The sequence below is a fragment of the Xiphias gladius genome, chromosome 11 (genome assembly GCF_016859285.1).
Source record: "Xiphias gladius isolate SHS-SW01 ecotype Sanya breed wild chromosome 11, ASM1685928v1, whole genome shotgun sequence".
In the NCBI taxonomy this organism is placed as follows: domain Eukaryota; kingdom Metazoa; phylum Chordata; class Actinopteri; order Istiophoriformes; family Xiphiidae; genus Xiphias; species Xiphias gladius.
Window position 1 is genome coordinate 4242694 of NC_053410.1, and position 20020 is coordinate 4262713.

Sequence of the window (20020 nt, forward strand, 5' to 3'; positions counted from 1 at the left end):
GTTTTGGAGAGGATACCTGCAGCCATTACCTGCAAATTCACAACAGTGGTTAAACCGTTGAAAGGAACTAATGCCCGTGGCTCTGGTATATTTCAGCTAATATGTTATTAGCTGAAATGTGAAAATGGAAAATTATTCAGAGAGCATTTGGCGCCCATTGTCATTTAAAATTGAGATTTCAAAAAAACAGTAACCTTCACTCTTCAGGTGTCAATTAATAAGGTAGAGTGCATAAAATAATAGGGTAAAGATACATTTAGCCAATATAAGTGGTCTTTAACTCAGATTTGAGTCTAAATCAATACCAAATTATAATGATCTGCACATTCATCAGTCAAATTGGGACTTTATCAATTAACTTGACCTTTTTTTTTTTTTTTTTTTTTTTTAGCATGAAGCTAAATTTGTTCCTCGTCATCTGGCCACTCAAGGATATACAGTAGATCTATGTATATCCATGGCAATTCAGGGCAGTGTACGTGTCAGTGTGCATGTGTATGTTAACCTTGTTTTGGTCAATCCAGTAGAGGTAAAATCCGTGTGGATCCACATACAGAATCACTGGAGTAACAGTAGACAGATCCTAAAGAGAAAGACAGGTGGAACCAAGGGAAAACAGACAGGAAACAAAAAATCATGACAACAGCAAACAGCTTTCAAAAAACTGATGTTTTCTACTCCACATAATGAACTAAAAAAAAAAAAAAAAAAAAATCAAAAACAAAATAAAATGCAGTGTCGTTTACATAGAAAGTAAAAATCCACTGTGGATCATTGTTAACTGATAACTGATGTTTTGGCTTCTTGGGGGCAGCGGAAAGAAAGTGCGAAAAACCTTTGCACTTTATGTGAAATATGTGTTTCAGAGGATGAGTTCATGTGGACAGCTACTGTCGACAAGTTGAAAAAAAAAAAAAAAACCCCAGAACAAAACAAAACAATACTGTTTGAAAACACATGCAATACCATTGGCTAATGGTTAAAATTAAAATTCATCTTGAAGTGTTAGGCTTGAAGTATACAGCTAATGTTTGGGTAGCTAACACTATCACAATTAAAAGAAAACACTGGTGACAGTTGAAGGGCTGTGAGTCAAAGTTGAATCCTTTGGACCACCACACTTATATTTTTATTTTTATTTTTTTACTGTGTGTTAAGCCTCTAGTTCGCATTTTGGTAATTAATATAAACGGGCAGTTGGCCGTTTTAAGCCGTTGGAACAAACTATCAATTCTGTCATATTTCCGGAGGAGACAATGTCATTAAAAACATAACAGGTTTTAGCTTTAGGGAAGAGCACATATCATTACATGTAAGATCCGATTTGTTACTATACAGAGAGGAGAATAGAGTTTTTCCACAGCTGGATTAACCGAAAGATGTTGCGGGGCCCGTATTGACCTCCTCTGTACATGACAGTTTCAGTATTTCTTCAGGTACCCAGAAACCAACCAGTGCTCTAAAGCTGAAATGTCTGGTGATTAACTGAATTGATGTTTGACAGAGATTTAATCAGAAACCATTTCGATAATTGATGAATCGCCTGAGTCATTTTTTCAAGCAAAAATGAGCTTCCCAGATGTGAATATTTGCTAGTTTTCCCAGTTGTCTATGACAGTAAACTCAACACCTTTGGGTTTGTGACTGCTAGTCAGACCAAACAAGCAATTTAAATATGTTAATACTAAATGCTGCTTTTCACTATTTGCTAACATTTTATACACTGAGCAATCAATTGATTAATAAAGAAAATAATTGTCAAAACCATTGATAATGAAAATAATTGTTGGTTGCAGCCTCATAGTCCCCCTATAAAGGAGCAATACTACCTCGCCCGAGGTTTTCTGTGCGTTAAGAACTTGACACAGAAAAACTGAAGCAATTTCATGACACACAACTTTAAGACAAATGAGCTTCATATAAACTAAAAGAGTTAAGGTCTTAAAACTAGATACTGACACAGAGTCCCTCAACAAGACAGGGCCACAAGATGGAGGGTGGAGCACCCAACCTTGTTGATCTAGTACTTCAATGGTGAAACGTCATGACCAATGTACGATTAATCCGAATATGTAGACCCAAATAATACGGAGAAAACCTGGGGCTTTTGGGGCCCGCGGGTGTCTGGGGACCCTGGGCGGTTGCCCGCTTTGCTCAGCTGGCGATCCAGGCATCGTGTTTTTCAATTAACTTTGGGGATATTTAGAAATTAGAAACAGATCTGCATTTTCCATGAAAGGAAACAGACTGTAGGAAGCACGTGAAAAAGTGCACATTCGGTCTCTTGTGGCCAAACAGTCTGCTAAAATATTTGTGTAGATGTCGGTGCCTGTGAAGTTCTGTATATTTCTTCGCGTACGTACGAAAAGGTCATGGATTCCGCTGTCCGAGCGGCTTTCCTCAAAATCGGCGCAACCCACATTCAGAAGAATAAAAACTAGAAGAAAAAGCTCAGAAGATGGTTAACTAGATCCCTGGTTGTCACTCGTTGGCATGGCGACCAATTCTATTTTTCATAAAGATCAGCTCTTGTTGGAGAAATTCAAATACCAAAACACACACACACACACACACACACACACACACACACACACAGGATGAATGGATTCAATAGTATATTGGATTAGTTCTTCCGTAAGTATGATTCATAATATAATATGACTCAATACACTGATTTACACACACAAACACACAAACAAAAATCCATTCTTTCTCACACACATCGGATCTGTTTAGGTGGTGGTTACCATGCTAGTTACCATGGCAACCGGACAGCACGTTTCTCATTGTCAGGGCTGCGTACTTCAGCATACCAAGACACGCATGTCCCCTGCGCAAGCACACAGCTACACACACACTCAAAAAACACCAACAAACACACACACACAACTCCGCAAATACCTGCAATAACGCATTTGACTGTTAGACATGACGGTACTGGAGGAGTTGCACCTGTGTCCTTTACACACATTTAACAGCACACATGCAGTACAGTGAATGCATTCTAATGGATCCCATAACAACAGGTGGCAATAGAGAAACTGGATTTCATTTCACATGAACGCTCTCTCTCACACACACACACACACACACACACACACACACACACACACACACACACACACACACACACACACACACACACACACACACACACACACACACACAGTCACTCTCCTCTCTGTCTTGCTGGCATCTAATCCACAGGTACTTACTGCCAAAGCCCAATCAACAAATGCATAGTAAACACTTCTGACAACATGGCACATTTCCTCCTCTTTATCTCTCACTCCTGTTTACTTCAACTGGATTCGATTCAATAAAGCATAATGATGAATTTTCTTGCATCGCCAGAATATATGAATTCATTGCAAAAATAAATAAAATAAAAGAATAAATGAAATTAAAAAGCAAAATAATAATCAAAATAGCTTGCGCTTCGCTTTTTTTGCATGAAGTACTAAAGGGGAATCAGTGTCCTCACCTCGTCCCATTTAATGAAGTTACTTCCGTTCCTCAGTGTGTCAGAGACGGAGGGAGTCTGGAGTTTCAATGCATGGACCCCCGGCTGAGCGCTCGCCATGGCTTCACACACATTAACACACACTCTCTCACACAGACAAACTGGAGATGCTCTGGCTCAGACACTTGGATGCTGCATCTCTGTCATGTCCGAGTCCCAACTCCACAGAAGTCAGAAGGCAGAGATGCTCGGCTGCAGCACCATCCTCTCCTCCTCAGATTGTGTCCTGTCTTTGGGCTGCACTTGCCTCGTCTTCCTCTCTGTTCACTCTTTTCAATTTCAGTCCTTCTTCTTCTCTCTCCTCTTTCTCTCTGCTATGTCTCCTTCCTCTCTCCTCTCTTTTCTTATCCCTCCCTCTTCTCCTCTTCCTCCCTCCCTCTGCCCGTCTCCCCCCCTCTCCTCTGTTGGTGCTGCATCTCACAGAGAGACAGACTGAAACAGATGCCTTCGTGGGAGACAGGATATATATGTGTGTGTGTGTGTGTGTGTGTGTATGTGTGCGCGTTAGTGTGTGCATGTGTGTGTGTGTGTGTGTGTGTGTGTGTGTGTGTGTGTGTGTGTGTGTGTGTGTGTGTGTGTGTGTGTGTGTGCGCGCGTGCACTGCCTCCACAAATTGACTCATCGGCGACATGCGCACAATGGCAGCTTCCCACAGATGGGGGAGGGATAACAGAGGGAGAGCAGGAGCGACAGGGAGAGATAGCGAGAAAGAAAGAAGAGAGTGGGAGAGATGGAGAGAGATGAGAAGTGAAGAAGAAGAGGGAGGGAGAAGGAGAGAGAGAGAATAAAGAGCAAGTGGGAGAAAAGGGAAAGGGAGTGGGCGATTTAGTGAAGGGTGAATCAAACCAAACCCGGAATGCGGTCAAATAAGGCCGCGTTTGAATATACACTATATTGCCAAAAGTATTCGGACGCCAATCGTTACATCGTTGGGCAACTCTAATTCCTAATGAGCATTAATCTGCTGCAGCAGCCAATACTGTTCTGGTAAAGGGCAAGTTTCAGACCCTCCATCAGATTTGCTCCTGCCCCAGAGAATATGGCCACTGATGTCAGGCTTTAGGATATAAAGCCTGACTGGCGCTGTTGGTGTTGGATGGGGTTGAAGTCGAGGCTTTGTTCAGGCCAGTGCAGTTCTCCCACAGCGGACTGGGAAAAGGGGTTCATTCCTTTAGGGTTGGGGCGGGTGGGGGGGGGTTGATACCGCTGATACTATGTCTTGTTTTGAGTTCTGACATTCGAGGGTCCGTCACGCGTTAAATCCCATTCTTCGTAGCGCATACACTTGTTGCTTCTCTGCTGCTGTTGTGTGAAAATTCACACACTAAACAGTCATCAAGTTGTGTTTTAACACCCATCGATTTAAGTGATGTAGTGTCTAAAAAGGAATATTTCTATAGGGCAAATAATTTCATGTAAATGTAAGCAGAAGTAGCCAATCAATGATGCATTGGCCTTTGAATAATAAGACATACTGGAAGTGGTAGCGATCCTGCTGATTCTGGTCCTGGTACTACTTGGCGTTGCACCGAAACCAAATTTTGCGGTACCGCCAACCCCTACTTTATGCGTTCTGGCTTTTTGCAAGGGGAAACTGACCTGTTGAAACGGGAGGGAGCCTTCTCCGAAACAATGCCACGAAGTTAGAAAAACAGGATTGCCTAGAATATCGTTGTTTGCTGTAGCATTACGATTTCCCTTAACTAGCCCCTATGGGGTCTTGGCTAAAACCGTAAGTATGTACAGGAGTGTCCACATACCTCTGGCCATAGATTGTATTTAAAATACAGCGGCCGGGTGAGTTTTTTATGTTTACAAACACAACTTATTACATCAGAGGAAGGAAGTGAGTGGGCGAAACAGTGGAGATTGAATAATTGAATATCGGAACAGTATTGTTAAACAAATAGAGAGAAGGACGGACAGGCAGGGTGCACCGAACAGTGTCTCTCTTTCGGTGCATGAAGAGTCCAGTAAATAGGAGAACATCTTTAAGAGCGCGAGTCTGCGTGAAATGATGCAGGGGAGCGAGATGCAGATAAGGACATTTGAGGACACGACCCGGTGAATGTCTGTAATTTTTCTGCCCCTGCGTGTTGTGTTCGACAATGAGCAGTGGATTCGAATCCGGGCGTGTTTTCCGTAAAGCAATCCCGGTAAAACATGTTAGGTATTTGCAGAGCGGCACACAACCAAGATGCAATAAAATACTCATAAAAATGCATCCCCACTGATTTTACAGGGACGTATGTGACGAAAAAGGAGCTAGCTGACATATGCACCTCTCCTTGCAGGGATGCAACTAATAATTATTCACAGACTCTGCAGTTTTCCCTGGACTCTTTCCTTTTTTTTTTTTTTAGACAGTAGTTTGGATGAAAAACTGTTCCCAGGGAGATCTGTTTATTATCCAGACTAGCAGACACAATATTCCTTATTGAAGCACATTTCTGCCTGAAAAAGTAAAAATCGGATAAAAAGTTAGGAACAATAAAAAATTAAAACCCATCGTAAAATCAGGCAAAATAACTCAAAATGTTGACGTTGTATGTCAAAATCATAATAGCAATTCATAATCATGAGATCCAAATCTTTTTCTTCATACCTCAGACATTTGACTGTGAAAGTCCAATTTTTAACTTTCAATCACACACTTTTTACCATGTTCTAAATTTAACTTAATTTTTGCTAATCCGAGCATTTCATCTCCCCTTGTTGTTGGAAATGGACTTTGCTGCTGTTGAATTTCATTTTTCACTGCTGAGGGCACCGCAGATTAATTTCCACTCACCTTCGCTGTATTGGAATGGACGCGGAAAATCTGAGACGGATCCACAATCCGGATAAATAAAACCGAAAGGTGACACACAGACTCTGCACGGTCAGATGACAAATGGGAAATAATGTATCTAGAAGAACCAACCCTCTAATCTGATATTACTTTGATTAATTTGTTAATCATTACGTGAATAAGATGTCAAAAAATAAATCTCACTGCAATTTCTGGGAAGCTGATGTCTACAAATTGCTCGTTTTGTCCGACTAACAGTCCAAAATCCAAAGACATCCAATTTACAGTCATTTAAAACAGATGGAAAAATGCAAATACTCACATGTGAACGCTGGGACCAAGAATGTTTGGCGTTTTTGACTGATAAATTACTTAAATGATTATTAGATTACCGAAACTGTCAGTGAAGTTCCTGTCAACCGATTGTTTCGACGAATCGTTTCAGCGCTGTCTGGTTGACATTTTCTTTCTCCAAGAGCAACAACGGCGATAATTAAAGCAACTACTCTCCTTGCTTCTCCCGGTGGTCATCCCTTTTTTTTTTTGATCGACTAGAAGCGTCAATAACGCACAACTCTTTGCCTGGACACACGTGTGTGTGTGTGTGTGTGTGCATTTGCATGCAGGAAGATACTGATCTCCACGTGTACACTTTTTAGGACACAAGCGCATACGGCGTTCTGCCAGTGCCGCAGTATGACACCGTAACCTCCACACGGCCTCACACGCAGATACAGTATAATGCTTCACATATTTGAAACACACTCTTTTCAGGCCTACTTTACCAGCCAGCAGCCTCCTACACATTCGCACTTCAGTACATGAAAAGACGTGTGCAGAGACTCATCTTGCCACGGTGCTGTGAGTTCGTGCCTGACACTGTTGTATCCAAATATCGTCTGAATATCCAGAGCGTTAACATAACGTCTCAATTCAAACTTGGCACTTAACCGGAAGATGGATGTGCAGAAAAGACGAGGGGCGTGAGCGTCGCTACAGGCCGTCATCAGATCATTTTGAGCTCACGGAACAGAAACGGTGCAGATGCCGTTTCATTTCGGTAAGACTTTAGGGTAGTTCACATAAACACAGCAGCTGCTTCGCTTCGGTAAACACTTGGGAAGCACTGAACAGTTCTACGGCTGTCAGCACAAAAGAGCAGTTAAGGTGCTCCGCGTTCGCGGCTTGTTGAGATGAGTCGGAGTCATCGAGGAGCTCCCGCAGCAGGGATGGGAGCTTTGGTCCTCCTCTCAATTTCCACACAGAAACCCGCAATGAATGGGGTAATCATACGGTACCGGCGGCAGTTTAGTACTGTCTGTTTGTGACAGTTTGGGGGCAGAGATTCCTCCTATGATTTCCTACGTGAATAATTTAAGACTGAGCATCAGCGTGCTTTAAAACTGGGGTCTTAGGTCTATTAGGACGACTACTGTGAGAGCTCAGACCGTGGGACAGGTTCTGCAAACAAACAAACAAACAACAAATACCCAGTTTAATCATATAATCAAGACTCAGTGCTTTAAGTTTTTGACTCTTTTAACAGAAAGCGTTGTTTTATTAGACCAGATCCATTAAAACCCATTTTCACTTGGATTTCTTTGTTCCCACACAAACAAACTATGTTGCATTTCCCGTGGCAAGAAGACAATGGTCCCCATAGCTCACACAAAAGCAAGGCCGCCCCGCAACGCAGACAGCTAAATACAAAGTGGTTGTATTGCAAGTAGTATTTTTTAATCAAATTTTCATCTGGATTTATGATGTAGTGTTTTTCTTTTTTATAAATATAAAAAATGCAGATAAAGTCTCAGATCTTTTCTGACATAAAAGCCAAAAATTATGAGGTAAATGTAAAAATCTTTACACAGAATGTCGAAATTTAGGTTTCACAAAGATACTCTTAAGAAATGTCTTGACCAGTGGCACTTGAATTTTTCAATGTAATGGACAATTATAAAACATACACTACACCAGACAGATTCACGGCCAAGGTAATTCTGTAATATAATAAGACAATCGTTTGTTTACAAACTCATGGTCTGACTTTCCCCGATGGGCTCCACACGACTGACGCCGATGTCACCAGATCTCAGGAGCAGCAAAACGACGATGACTGGTAAATAAAAACGGAAGGTTTCCTCCCAGAGGCTGTTGCTTAATTTGCCGCACGCTGCATCACCGGCAGAAGCCCGCTGACAGAAACACACACAAATGTTTCCACGCATGGGAAACGTACACACTCAGGCCTGAACACATGCACACGCACACACACACACACACACACACACACACACACACACACACACACACACACACACACACACACACACACACACACACACACACACACACACACACACACACACACACACACAGACTCAAGACACTCCTAGTGCCCACACACTGGCACTTACATAGACAGAGGCGCACACATAAACAGGCATATGCACTAATGCACATGAATACACGCGCACACACACACACACACACACACACACACACACACACACTTGCACACACCCTAGTCTTCACCAGCCTATCTCCGTGCTGAGAGCTTATATAAGGGAGAGTGGGAGGCTGAGAGCTATTTCAGGACCAGAAAAGACGTAAGTGTGCATGTGCGTATGTGTGCGTGTGTGTGTGTGTGTGTGTGTGCGCTCGCATGGACATGGTACCCATATGGATTTGTATTGGTGCGGCCGTGTGTGTGGGCCCGCTGTAAGGACTCTGATTCAGTGGGTTTCATAACCAGTCAAGTTTAAAGTGAAGTTTGGCTTCGGAACCTCTGGCAGCTCAGAGAGCCTCTGTGCCTACGACGCGCTCAGTCACACCCCGGCGCTGCCTGCACACACACACACTTAAAAAGGCAGCAATCCCGCAGAGCTGCGTAGCAACTGGAAAATGCCTACGTGTTTACTTCTTGTAACTACAGACGTGTCAAGTGCACCCGGATGTTGTGGCAGCAGCATCCTCTCCCTACCAGCTCTGATAAGAGCCTTTCCAAAGCCTTCTCCCAAAAAAAGCCCACTGGATTTCTTCTGATCTCCGGGGAACATTTTGAAGGGCTGCCTCGCTGCTTTTCTACTGAAGAGGCAGTGTCTATAAAAGCGGTCCGCAGCACGGATTGTGGATACACGCAGAATAAGGGGGAAATAGAGTCTGAAAAGACACATTGCCGTTGAGTTTTGTAAATGTAACTGTTCAACGCTCTGGACACCACAACTGAAATTGTATTCAACTCCACTGCACTGGGTTTGAGGCCGAAATCTCGCCGAACCCGATCACATGAAACCAAAACTGTCTTCATGGCTGGATCGGTCCACCGCTTGGGTCCAGACTCTAATATCTCATCAAGTACTGGATGGATCGGCCCAGACAGCGATATATCCCAAGGACTGTGGTGATCCCCCGCTGCATTACATGTTCTGGGAGGAGAGGCCAGCCACAGGACCAGGACATGGCAGGACACAGCAATCGTCGGGGGCCCGATGAGGCACCTCAAATACAGAACGAGCTGTCCTCCACTAGGGCGCACCGAGCAGGGGAAAGCCACAAGCTGTGGTGCCCGGTTTTTCAATTATGTTCACAAAGCCCGACGTCTGCTTGATTGTCCGCCGTTGGGCTGGACGCGCACGGTGCGGGGCGGGATTACTGAGATTCACTGAAGAACACTGATGAGCAGCGGGGGTGAAAGGTGGAAGGCGGCAGCGGTGTGTGTCGGTTGAGGACGGAAACCGCACACTGTCGGACACGCTGTACAGAACGTCTGGTTTCTTCAAAAATTCTGAAAGCAGCGAGATAACGGCGGTCGAAAATTAGATCGGTCCGAGTGAATCGGGGGGAGAGCAGAGTCAGCTTTTTGGGTCGTAAGCAGCAAAAAAGGCATAAATAATGGAGCGGAAGCGTACATTATGAAAAGCGTGACTTCATGTACTACAATGCACAACGGTAAAATAAAGCTTTTGTGCTGGTCTTGGAGTTCGCGTCCCCGACGTCAAAAGTTAATTTCATCTCTCCCCACATAAATAAAGGAGCAGAGATAAGCTTTCCGTTGCTCCCGAGGAGACAGGATCCCTCTCGCTTCATGCAGGACTGACTGAAACAGTCGGCGGTAGCCGGAGGGCCACGCTGACATAAGCATACAGATCCAAAGTTTGTCCTCGTTAGCGTGATTCAGCCGGTCTGTGGGTTCCGGAAGAGCTGGGCTGCGAAGTGTGAAGGCGCATTCGGCTGCTCCCGCCTCCGTCACGAAATCATCCGGATCAGTGTTGGAGGGATTCTCTCACCGGTTGTAGCGGCAGCTTTAAAAAAACAAACAAAAAAAACGATCCTCCTGTACTAAAAACAAGGAGGGTCTCTTGAGATCCATATCTTTTTGCTTCTCCACGTGTGCCGTGTTGAAAATGGAAGCACAGTTACGTTAGACGACACCAGCACAGAACCAACACTCACTCAAACAAGAAGAATAAGGAATGAAACACGTGATTACATATACAAATATACATAAAAGGTATTTAAAACACGATATAAAAACAAGTACTAATCACATGTTTCAGGAAGCCAACGGAGCATGTTGTACCGCCGGTTACTCTGACGCTGCCAGAAGATGCTGTGTCGCAGATAATCAAAATATGATTTGAATATGAACGTTTTCAGGAGAAACACACAATCAGGGTTTGTGTGTTTCTCTTACAAAAGAACTGCGTTCGTGTCAAGTCACCGAGCAGCACTTGGACCAAAGTGACACTATTTCAGACGAGTGAAATTATGTGAAAGTCCGCCACTCCTTTAAAGGCCCAAGCGTAATTTTTTAAACAAAGTAATCTGATGTTCAGTCAAGACGTAATTGAAACAATATCTCTTTGTGTGCTTTCCACTTGACCGATACTGACAGTCCTCAAGAAAAACTGCAGCATCAGAAACACTATTGAGCAAGATTTAGTTGTGTGGTGTTACACATTTATTTTATAAGGATAAACCATTTGAGGGGTATCCATCTTGTTTTCAGTGGGGATTGCTGCTCAGACCGTCTCTGCATCCTTCCTCCGTACTGGCAGCAGTGGCGAGGGTGAGCGGGGCCTCGGCTGTGAGAGTTTCCCTCCGGTTCTTCCACCTAGTGGTTGGGACGGGCCTTTGCAGTGACTTAAAATGTTCTCAGCAGGGTGAACGGGGACTGGGAAGAAGCGGTACCTCCTATCCCTCGATCCTGGTCGGAGCCGTGCCCTTCCAGTGACCTGGGACAACTACAACTTTGGACCAGCTGGTAGGAATCCATCCACTTTCCCCTCCGTTTCACATTCAATCTCCTCAAAAGCCAAGTGGGAGTCATTTCCTGAAATGAGGGCACGGATTCCGTTTTTGAAAATGACCAGAGAAGAACATTAATATTAATAGACCAGTGTGGCTAATGGTTTCCTAATTACTACAGCCTAATATGACTTTAAAATATGCAAGAATTTCTCATGACTGACTGAATGACTTTCCAAAGTGGCCAGAACAGAAATACTACGGAGTCACGGGTAGAAACTGCTTCCAATTTGGTTAATGGTTTATCTTTTTTTTTTTTTAAACCTACAATTAAGTTTTATTTTGCATGAAATTTCTATAATAGTGAATCTTACTCAAACTTGTACCGCCACGAATGAGTTTGGAATAATATTCGAGAAGTTCGTTTTTTCTTTTTTCTCCAAGCTTTCATCTCTGAGGCTCTACTAATTAAAGAGTTTTTCCCAAACACTACATGAAAAGGCCGTGGGGCATCATCCAAAACTTCCAAATTATACACTTCCAATTTGTGTTATCAAATATGGACGTAGGTAGTTACTATCCTCTGAAAAAAATAAATAAAAAAAGACCGGGAACTTCTTTAAAACAGTCATTTAACGAGCGTAGGTATCAATTTGTTCCCAGTGATGGATATCTCGTTTTAGAATGAGACTCTTTAAATTATTCCACAAGGAGATAATGAGCAGACATCCCACACAAGGACACGAAAACAACTCGCACAAGCCTGGCAGTCATCAGCGCACAGTCGGTAATAAAACAGAAAACTGCTGGGAAGTAAGTGGAGGAGTTGGAAAGGTTACGCAGCCTCGTTTCCCTCATCGCACTAGTCCTCTGGAAGGGAAAATAGGCAGCAGAGTTAGATGCAACCGCCAGAGGAGCTCAGCAAGAAAGGTCCGGTAGTAGTTCTCGCTCTCTCCTCTGAGTCTCCACATCACCTCAGGCTTGTTGATCCTGAGATTGGAAGACCTGGAGAAGGAGCGACGCAGCTCTTGTGGGTTCTTTTAATGATCGTAACAGTGAGCCGGGGAATAAGAAAGAGGATTCACTTACCTCTCACCTGAGTGAGAGACTTACAGCATTGCTGAAACATCTAGCAACAATTAACAAATAAAGATCGTTCACGGTTTCAGCCTCTGAAACGTTACGCCTTGTGGCTTCTCTTGATTTTATAGGATTTTCAAATGGAGCATCTTTGGGTTTTGGATTCTTGGTGCCTAAAAAGAGAAACCAAGTGATGTAAGATACATTTCCAAGAAGCGCACACACTATTTAACAGTATTCTGAGTGTCACGCAAACGTGTTTGATTTAGTCAAAAGGATCATTTTGAAATGCAGCCATTGGGCAGGTTCATATTTCTGGAGACTTGTGATCGGCATTTTTGATGACGGTATTTTCTGACAAATAACCGAAACACTTAACAGATTAATCAGTAATACGGCCACAACTAAGGATTATTTTTACTATTGATTAATCTGCCGTTTGTCTTGTAAAGTGAATAACGGTCCTCACAGTTTCCCAGGCCCCAAGGGGAGATCTTCAAATGTCCAAACAACAGTCCAAAAACATTTAGTGATACAAAAAAAGCGTCAAATCCTCACAACGGAGGAGCTGGACTAAATGCATGTTTTTGCTTGAAAAATTATTCAATTGATTCTCATAATTACATGCTGGTTAAATTTACATCATTTAACTAATCAATAATAGAACAACTGTTTCCGCTCTACTGAATAAAGATACTCATTTGAAGCTCCAGCATTAAGATGACATTGTCGAGGACTCAGGAACACCCAACAGGTCGTGACCAAGAAGATGCACTTGTCCTGCGCAGTGCTTGTGGCACGTCAGTTCATCTTTGTACCCATTTTTTTTTTTTAAACCTCCGACTGTTGATTTCAGATGGATCGGCTGTCAGATGTTTTTTCTCGTAGGATTAAACATTTGCGTCCTTTTTTCCCTGAGGAAAACCAGCCCTGTCTCCAAAACAGTCATCGGCACGTAAGCAGACAAACACAGAGACAAACCAAAGCAGATTTTCGATTTTAATCATAAATCATTGATTTACAAAACTGACGCTCACTTGACACTAATTAGGTTGACATCACAACCTCGGGATTGAAAAACTAAGAAAAAAAATAGAAGCTCTTGCCAGATCAGTTGACATATACTTGACGTGTGTGTGTATGTGTGTGTGTGTGTGTGTGGGTGGATGGTTTGTATTTGCGTTTGCCGTTTCTATCTGTGCATGTGTCTCTCGTCCACAGCTGGTCCAGTGGCAGAGCTGCTGCCGGGCATCCCTGTAGTGTATTTGCGGTAAACTATCTGCGGCCTCGGTTGATTTTCGTGCGTCACTGCCATGGCGAACTCATCGACGGCTGTCACAGATACTCGGTTTCGGCGCTCCCGGGGATCGTCCATCTGTCTGCCTGACTTTCGCCGCGGCTAATCAGAGTCTCTGCGGCGACCGTCGGCTGCGTTTGTTCCGCCTTGCGGGACTTTCCCGGTGTGGCTGTCATGGTGACCTGGTGTTCAGCACCTGGACAGTCTTGCGGCCGTAGTGCCAGTAACTATAGCCCGACGCTGCCGTTGTCACCGCTGTTACATACCTGCAATGTAATTCAACACACGACGTATACTGTGATTCAAACGACAGTTTCATTCAAGTTGATCGGTAGAATTTGCAAATAGCAAATTAGCATTATTGCCCCATTGTAGCAAGTTACTATTGTGTTATGTGAGTAACTGTTATCCATCCTCCAGTGACTAGTTGTAGTTAATTAATTAAAACTTTTACATTAAAAACAGTGCCGTGAATTATTAAAACTTAAATTAAAATTATGCAATTAAATTTTGTGTAAGATTTTACTCCCCCAGTGGTAATATCAAGAAAGACGTTGTGTCTGAGGCTTTGCACACTACTACAAAATAAAATATTAAGTTATTATGAAACATTTTACAAATTTGTTTTTTTCCCAATTGTAATTTTAATTTATCCGTCATTAAAAACAGAATTAGAACATAGTATTTAAATGGTACCTTTAATGATGAATTTACAGCTTCATTTAAATGGAAAGCTAATAAGTTGATATATGGTGTTTCAGATTGTTTAAGTTATAATCAACCACTGAAAAAGTCTATAATCATTACAAAAGTACGCAAACTTCCACAATCTTACTCTAATTAGAGCAGACATTTATGTAAAACACACACACGTGTCATGAAAGCGCAATTCTCGTAGTAAGGCCGATGAAAATTAAGTCTAAATGGACAACAATCAGTCAGTTCAACAGTCTGCTGAAGTAGATTTGTATAAAAATGTGGGTTACTGTGTCAGAATAAAACGTCTGTCCCGAGTCTGATTTCTACTCCGACTCACTCTGAGTTGTAGATATTAATGAGTCAACGCACTTAACCCGAACACTGTGCTGGAACAATCAGCATTTATGTGCTTGACTGAGAGGAAACCATTTGCATTCAAAAACCCTCTGAGCAACAAACATTTTTTTGTTGTTGTTGTTGTTGTCGTTGTAAGCACTACCATGAAAAGTAAAGGACATTATGGAGAGTAAGGTCAAGTGAATGGCACCAGTGTGTGGGTGCGTATGCAACAGACTGCGGTTTACCATATGCACTGCAGCAGGACGCTGTCTGTATACTGGAAGACCGGAGCAGCCAGAGAAGCCGCGACCAGAAAGAGCTGGATGGCTGTGTTCACCTAACAAAGTCAGAATAAAAACATCATGACGGCACAGACGCCTTAAACATTCACAGACTAACTGCTTCTGCTCTGCATTCATTTATTCATTCATTCATTCATTCATGCTACAGGCATTAGCATTCCTAGTACTCAGTGTAAAGGGTGTAGCTAGTTGCAGATTCAAAATTGTAAGAAATTACTTGACGCCAGCGGGTTGATCATCTCCACCAACACTGTTGGATATGTTGGGTTTGGTGTCTTCGCTGAGTAAAGTGCTTACAAAGCCAATATATCCACAGGATCACGTTTGCAGCGATAACCGGTTTACTGGCAGTGACCAAACCTTAAATATGCTACGATTAGGACATTTGCACACTTTTAAAAAACTCTGAAATAATGGGATGCACAAATTCTTAATAATAAATCGGACCTCTACCTGCATATCCATGAACTCTTCATCAAAATGACAATAAACCCATGACTGTACGTAAATTCTGCCATGCTGTGTGCCACATTATCAGCTTCTGTACCTGGTGACCGTCATGCACAGGTTGTAATGAGTTGGAAAAAAATAATATTAAAACAATTAGACACCCATTAAATCATATTCTGTAAGGCTCTCGCGTTGCCAAATCTCCACGTTAGTACAGCAACGCACAAAATGTTCCAAGTCCGCAGCACTGAGAGAATGGTCGTATGTGTGCATGTGTCTCACCTTGCTGAAAAGTGTGGGCTTGAGCTGAGCTGTGGTGTAGCAGGGGTTAAAAAATTTACCAAGCGTCACCTGCAGAAAAAAAAAAAAGAAAGGTTGCGAAGTACATGAATATCCTTTTTAAAGTGTATTGTCAAGGTAATCCAGACTGCATCAATATCACTTATTAATTTTGGCAGGTCTTGTACCAAATACTTCGAAGCTTCAGTGTTAAAAAACAAAACAACAACGTGTGGTCAAAGTGAGCGCGAAATTTGACGAGTCTCACCGGTGGAGGCACGGTCTTGTATCTGATCCAGAAGACGGCAGCTATCAAACCGATGTCTCTGAAAATCACTAGAGCCGTCAGTGGCGCTAAAAAACAGAGGAAAATAATAAATGGTCTTGTGTGTGTTATCACCAATACAACTGTCAATGAAATGCAATTAGATGGAAAAACAACACAAAGAATTAAAAGGAAGTGCAGCTATTTGATTGGTCTTCTATTGCCATTGATCATTACTGTTATTTTTTTTTTTAAATAATTAATAATTAATAATTAAAATAAAAGAGAGTCCAATACCTGGTATGAGTTCAGCATAGGTGAGACTGACGTATAGAATACTGACGAGAATTTTATCAGCCAGTGGGTCGAGAGCACTGCCCAACGCCGACTTCTGAGTAGGCCACGTTCTGGCAATGTAACCATCCAACTGAGTTGGAGAGAGAGAGGGACAGACCAAGAGATGAAGACATTTCAGTGAAAAAAAAAAAAAGAGCTCATGTAGAAAAGTTTTAATACAGGTGAGTGCGCTGAAATACAAGCCAATGAAAACACATCTGACAGTAATATTGGCCTGGAATCAAGGACACCTTACGCTCAAAATTGGCCACAGTAGATGAAATTTCAGGGTCACCCGGGCCATTTCGGAGCCTTATTGCCCACTTGCAGTGAGAGGGTCAATACGTCCCCTCCTTAGTTTCCATCCTGATCTACCGACCATGTCTTGATGTCCTGATCATTATCAGACTTGTCTAATTAGCGTCACTTTGTAGGCGGCGGCGAAACTCGTCTAGTTGAGTGAGCCGATTTGTCACTGTGACCATGTCACGCCAGAAATTAAAAGACGGGTAATGTTCTCTGACAGGACACTGACTACTCTATTGAGTGCAAGTCATCTCTAAAATCAGTTTCAAGAGAGTCGAGATACAGATCAGTACAAAATGAGTCCTTTTTTATTAAAAAAAAAACAAAACAATAACTGTCCTAGACCCTGTTAGGTCTTTGTAATTAATATTGTAAAGAGACTGGTCTAGACTTTCTCTTTATTAAAAGTGCCCTGAGATAACGTCTGTTATGATTTGGCACTGTATAAATAACTGACTTGACTTGACTCCTGATGAGGGTATTACGAGTTTATATTCAATTTTTACTTGAAATACAATCAATCAATCAATCAATCAATCAGGTGCTAATGGGAAACCAATCATTTTCATATTAACTTCAGTTTCCATGTGTAAAATGTCTCAGTGCAAAAACAATTTGAATCCTCGGGAACTTTACAATCCGGAACAGATAATAATAAATAAATAGACTGAATGCAGCAGTACAGCGTCTCTATCTGTGTACAGGTGTGTCGCTTCAGCCCGGACCAACTGTGCAACAGCTATTTTAGTGGAGGCGTCTGTCACTGCATTACCAGGTCAGTAGCTCCAGCCAGTGTAAACAGAGCCAGACTGAGGTGAAAGTGCTGCTGGATGATCAGGTGACCCAGGAACGGAGCGAGCATAATCCGACACACACACAGCAGGTTGGGGATTGTCCATGGGTTCTCGTACTGCAGAAAAACAGATTAGATAAACGTGTTACTCCGCGCGCCAACGGTGAGTCAACGAGCCAGTAACATATGATAGCGCCGACAGAGGGCAACGGGTAATTCAGCCTAAACCTAATCGATTCCAGCAACATCTCTCAGGGTTGATACATCAGCTGATATTTTTTTTTAAACATTACAATACAAGACAAATAAACAGGGTTCACCGATTAGATTTAAAAAACTTGTTAGGACGTTTTTAATACCACATGGAATGCAATTTAATGATTGTTTCACAGTAACACCAAAGAATGAAAAATTATCAATGAAATTTAATCGCATTCATTTATATCAAATTTTTGCCAGTACCTCCCCAAAGTAGTTCCTAATAATATCATTAATTAATCGTTAACCATGACCTGGATAAGACACAGAAAAACGATGGATTAATGACTAAAAATACCTTATTTATTTATCTAAGGTCCACCTATGAATTTGACATAAGTTCAGAGGTCAGGAACAAGCCAGTCCCGGACAGTTTTTGCTAAAATCACATCCAAGAACATTTCAAACCTGATGCTACTGCCAACAGCTGGCTAAAACAAATATCCGAGACCTTTGTAAATTAAAGAGTGTATTTCTGAGGAAAGTGAAGCCAAAGCTTTTTAAACCTTAAGCAAGATCCGTTAAAGATGAATCCTTCCAGCCACAACATTAGCATGGTTCAGGGCATCAGTGATAACAATCCTAGGATATAAACAAATCCCGAATGAAAGAACATTCTGCTGCAGAACGAGCATTTCTACTTCTGATGCTTTTAGTACATCATGCTAATAACCCAGATGCTCTGAGTAACAGTTACAATGCAAGGCTTGAACTTGAACTGGGGCACTTTGGCTTTGTGGTGCTGCTAAAGACCTGAGAGCCCCGTCGGTCGCTGACGGTGTGCGTTTGAACAGGTGTCGCTACACGTCGACAGGTAGGTAAGAAAGGCTCTGTACTCACCAGCTCTTTGAACTTGAACAGTCCCTGTCCCGGGACCGCGCTGGCCTCAGTGCCGTCCGCTGCCGGTGGGGTGTCCGGCGTCTCCTTGGGCTTTCCGCTGCAAAGCCCGCGGGCTCTATGGGCCAACGGAGACCGGAAGCTTGCCGCCGACCTCCCGTGACCTCCCCGGTACAGGGGCACGGCTCCTTGCTCGTGCCAGGCGGTCGGTTTTACCTGTTGGAGGATCCCACTCCAGCACGCGACGCGGGTGTCCGTCCCTTTGAGTCTCAAGAGCCACGCGACCTGGGACCGCCTCAGCCTCGCGCACTCGGTGACAGGTCCCTGTCTGTGCCGCCATGACGCTGGCTCGAGCCAACACACCCCCGCACACCGCGCGGACACCAGGCAGCGGACATTTGCAATCCTCCGAAAACACATCATCGTCGTCACCTCCCCGCGCCCTCCGTTACCGACCCCCGGGTCTCGTGCCGTCGGTCTCCGGCTTCATGATGAGGTTCAAGAGTCTCCGAAGGAATCACAGCTCGAGCCAGCAGGCTGCCATGTTGCCGTAAACCGATACGACACGCGACGTCGTAAAATCGCCAAAAATACTTTCCTTAACAAGGCTTTTATTTTGAAATTGGAAATTTTATATCAGCAAGAGACGGGCATCGGAGGAAAGTCTTTAGAATACCTGTGATATGAAGACTGTAAAAACACAGCAATAATAATCAGTTTTGGAGGTTTGCTATTAATAAGAAAGTAAGTACTGGTAACACTTTATTTAACAGGTCAGTGATTTCGTGATCATGTATTAGAAAAGGCCCGGAAGGAACTATGAAATTATTGGTATCGTAGTAGAGAAACGAGAGGAGAAGATCCGTTACTATAGTTACTTGTTTTGAGTTTAAAAGCGGTTGTTGATTTCCCGAGGAATCTCCTCGTAAGCACTGCTCCTTTATAGAAAATTAAATAATAATTTAATTGTATGCTTGCCTCTAGACGTTTGTCTGTATAGAAATTTGTCTATATTGTCCTTGCAGCTACAACAAACCTGAGCACTGACTTAAACTCTTTAGGTTACAGCGGAAAATAATTGGATAAAGTTTTTTTTATGGGTCTGTGTTTTCAGCATGATTTTTTCCACAGAAGTTTCCTCAAAAAAAAAAAAAACTAAATTTGTACAAACAAAATGGAAGATAAATGCAGTGTTCCATTAGTTTTCAATTGAGT

At 42.8% G+C, this 20020-nt stretch overlaps 2 protein-coding genes across 2 annotated transcripts in view; both read right to left on the minus strand.

The window, feature by feature from the left end:
- LOC120796457 (1-phosphatidylinositol 4,5-bisphosphate phosphodiesterase beta-1-like) overlaps nt 1-3583 on the minus strand; it is a 25585-nt gene extending 22002 nt beyond the window's left edge. Inside the window, exons 1-2 of the mRNA XM_040139328.1 lie at nt 3485-3583; nt 506-583 (exon numbers count right to left, since the gene is read on the minus strand). Of these exons, the coding sequence (XP_039995262.1) occupies nt 506-583; nt 3485-3583 (177 nt within the window). The remainder of the gene's footprint in view (nt 1-505; nt 584-3484) is intronic.
- Nucleotides 3584-13625: 10042 nt separating this feature from the next.
- On the minus strand, nt 13626-19645 carry crls1 (cardiolipin synthase 1). The gene is made up of 7 exons (XM_040138307.1): nt 18809-19645; nt 17690-17827; nt 16573-16702; nt 16279-16364; nt 16014-16082; nt 15225-15316; nt 13626-14207 (listed from the first exon to the last, which is right to left on the minus strand). The coding sequence occupies exons 1-7, from the start codon at nt 19226-19228 to the stop codon at nt 14114-14116; spliced, it is 1029 nt and encodes a 342-aa protein (XP_039994241.1). The 5' UTR covers nt 19229-19645; the 3' UTR covers nt 13626-14113.
- Nucleotides 19646-20020: the final 375 nt, after the last annotated feature.

Bases quoted from the DNA above. Each gene is read 5' to 3' on its own strand.
- crls1 (XM_040138307.1), bottom strand. From the start codon at position 19,228: ATGATGTGTTTTCGGAGGATTGCAAATGTCCGCTGCCTGGTGTCCGCG. The intron at 16,083-16,278 runs GTGAGACTCGTC...TTTTTTCTGCAG, and splicing joins ACAAGACCGTGCCTCCACCG to GTGACGCTTGGTAAATTTTT. The intron at 14,208-15,224 runs GTAAACCGCAGT...ATTACATTGCAG, and splicing joins GTCCTGCTGCAGTGCATATG to GTATGTAACAGCGGTGACAA.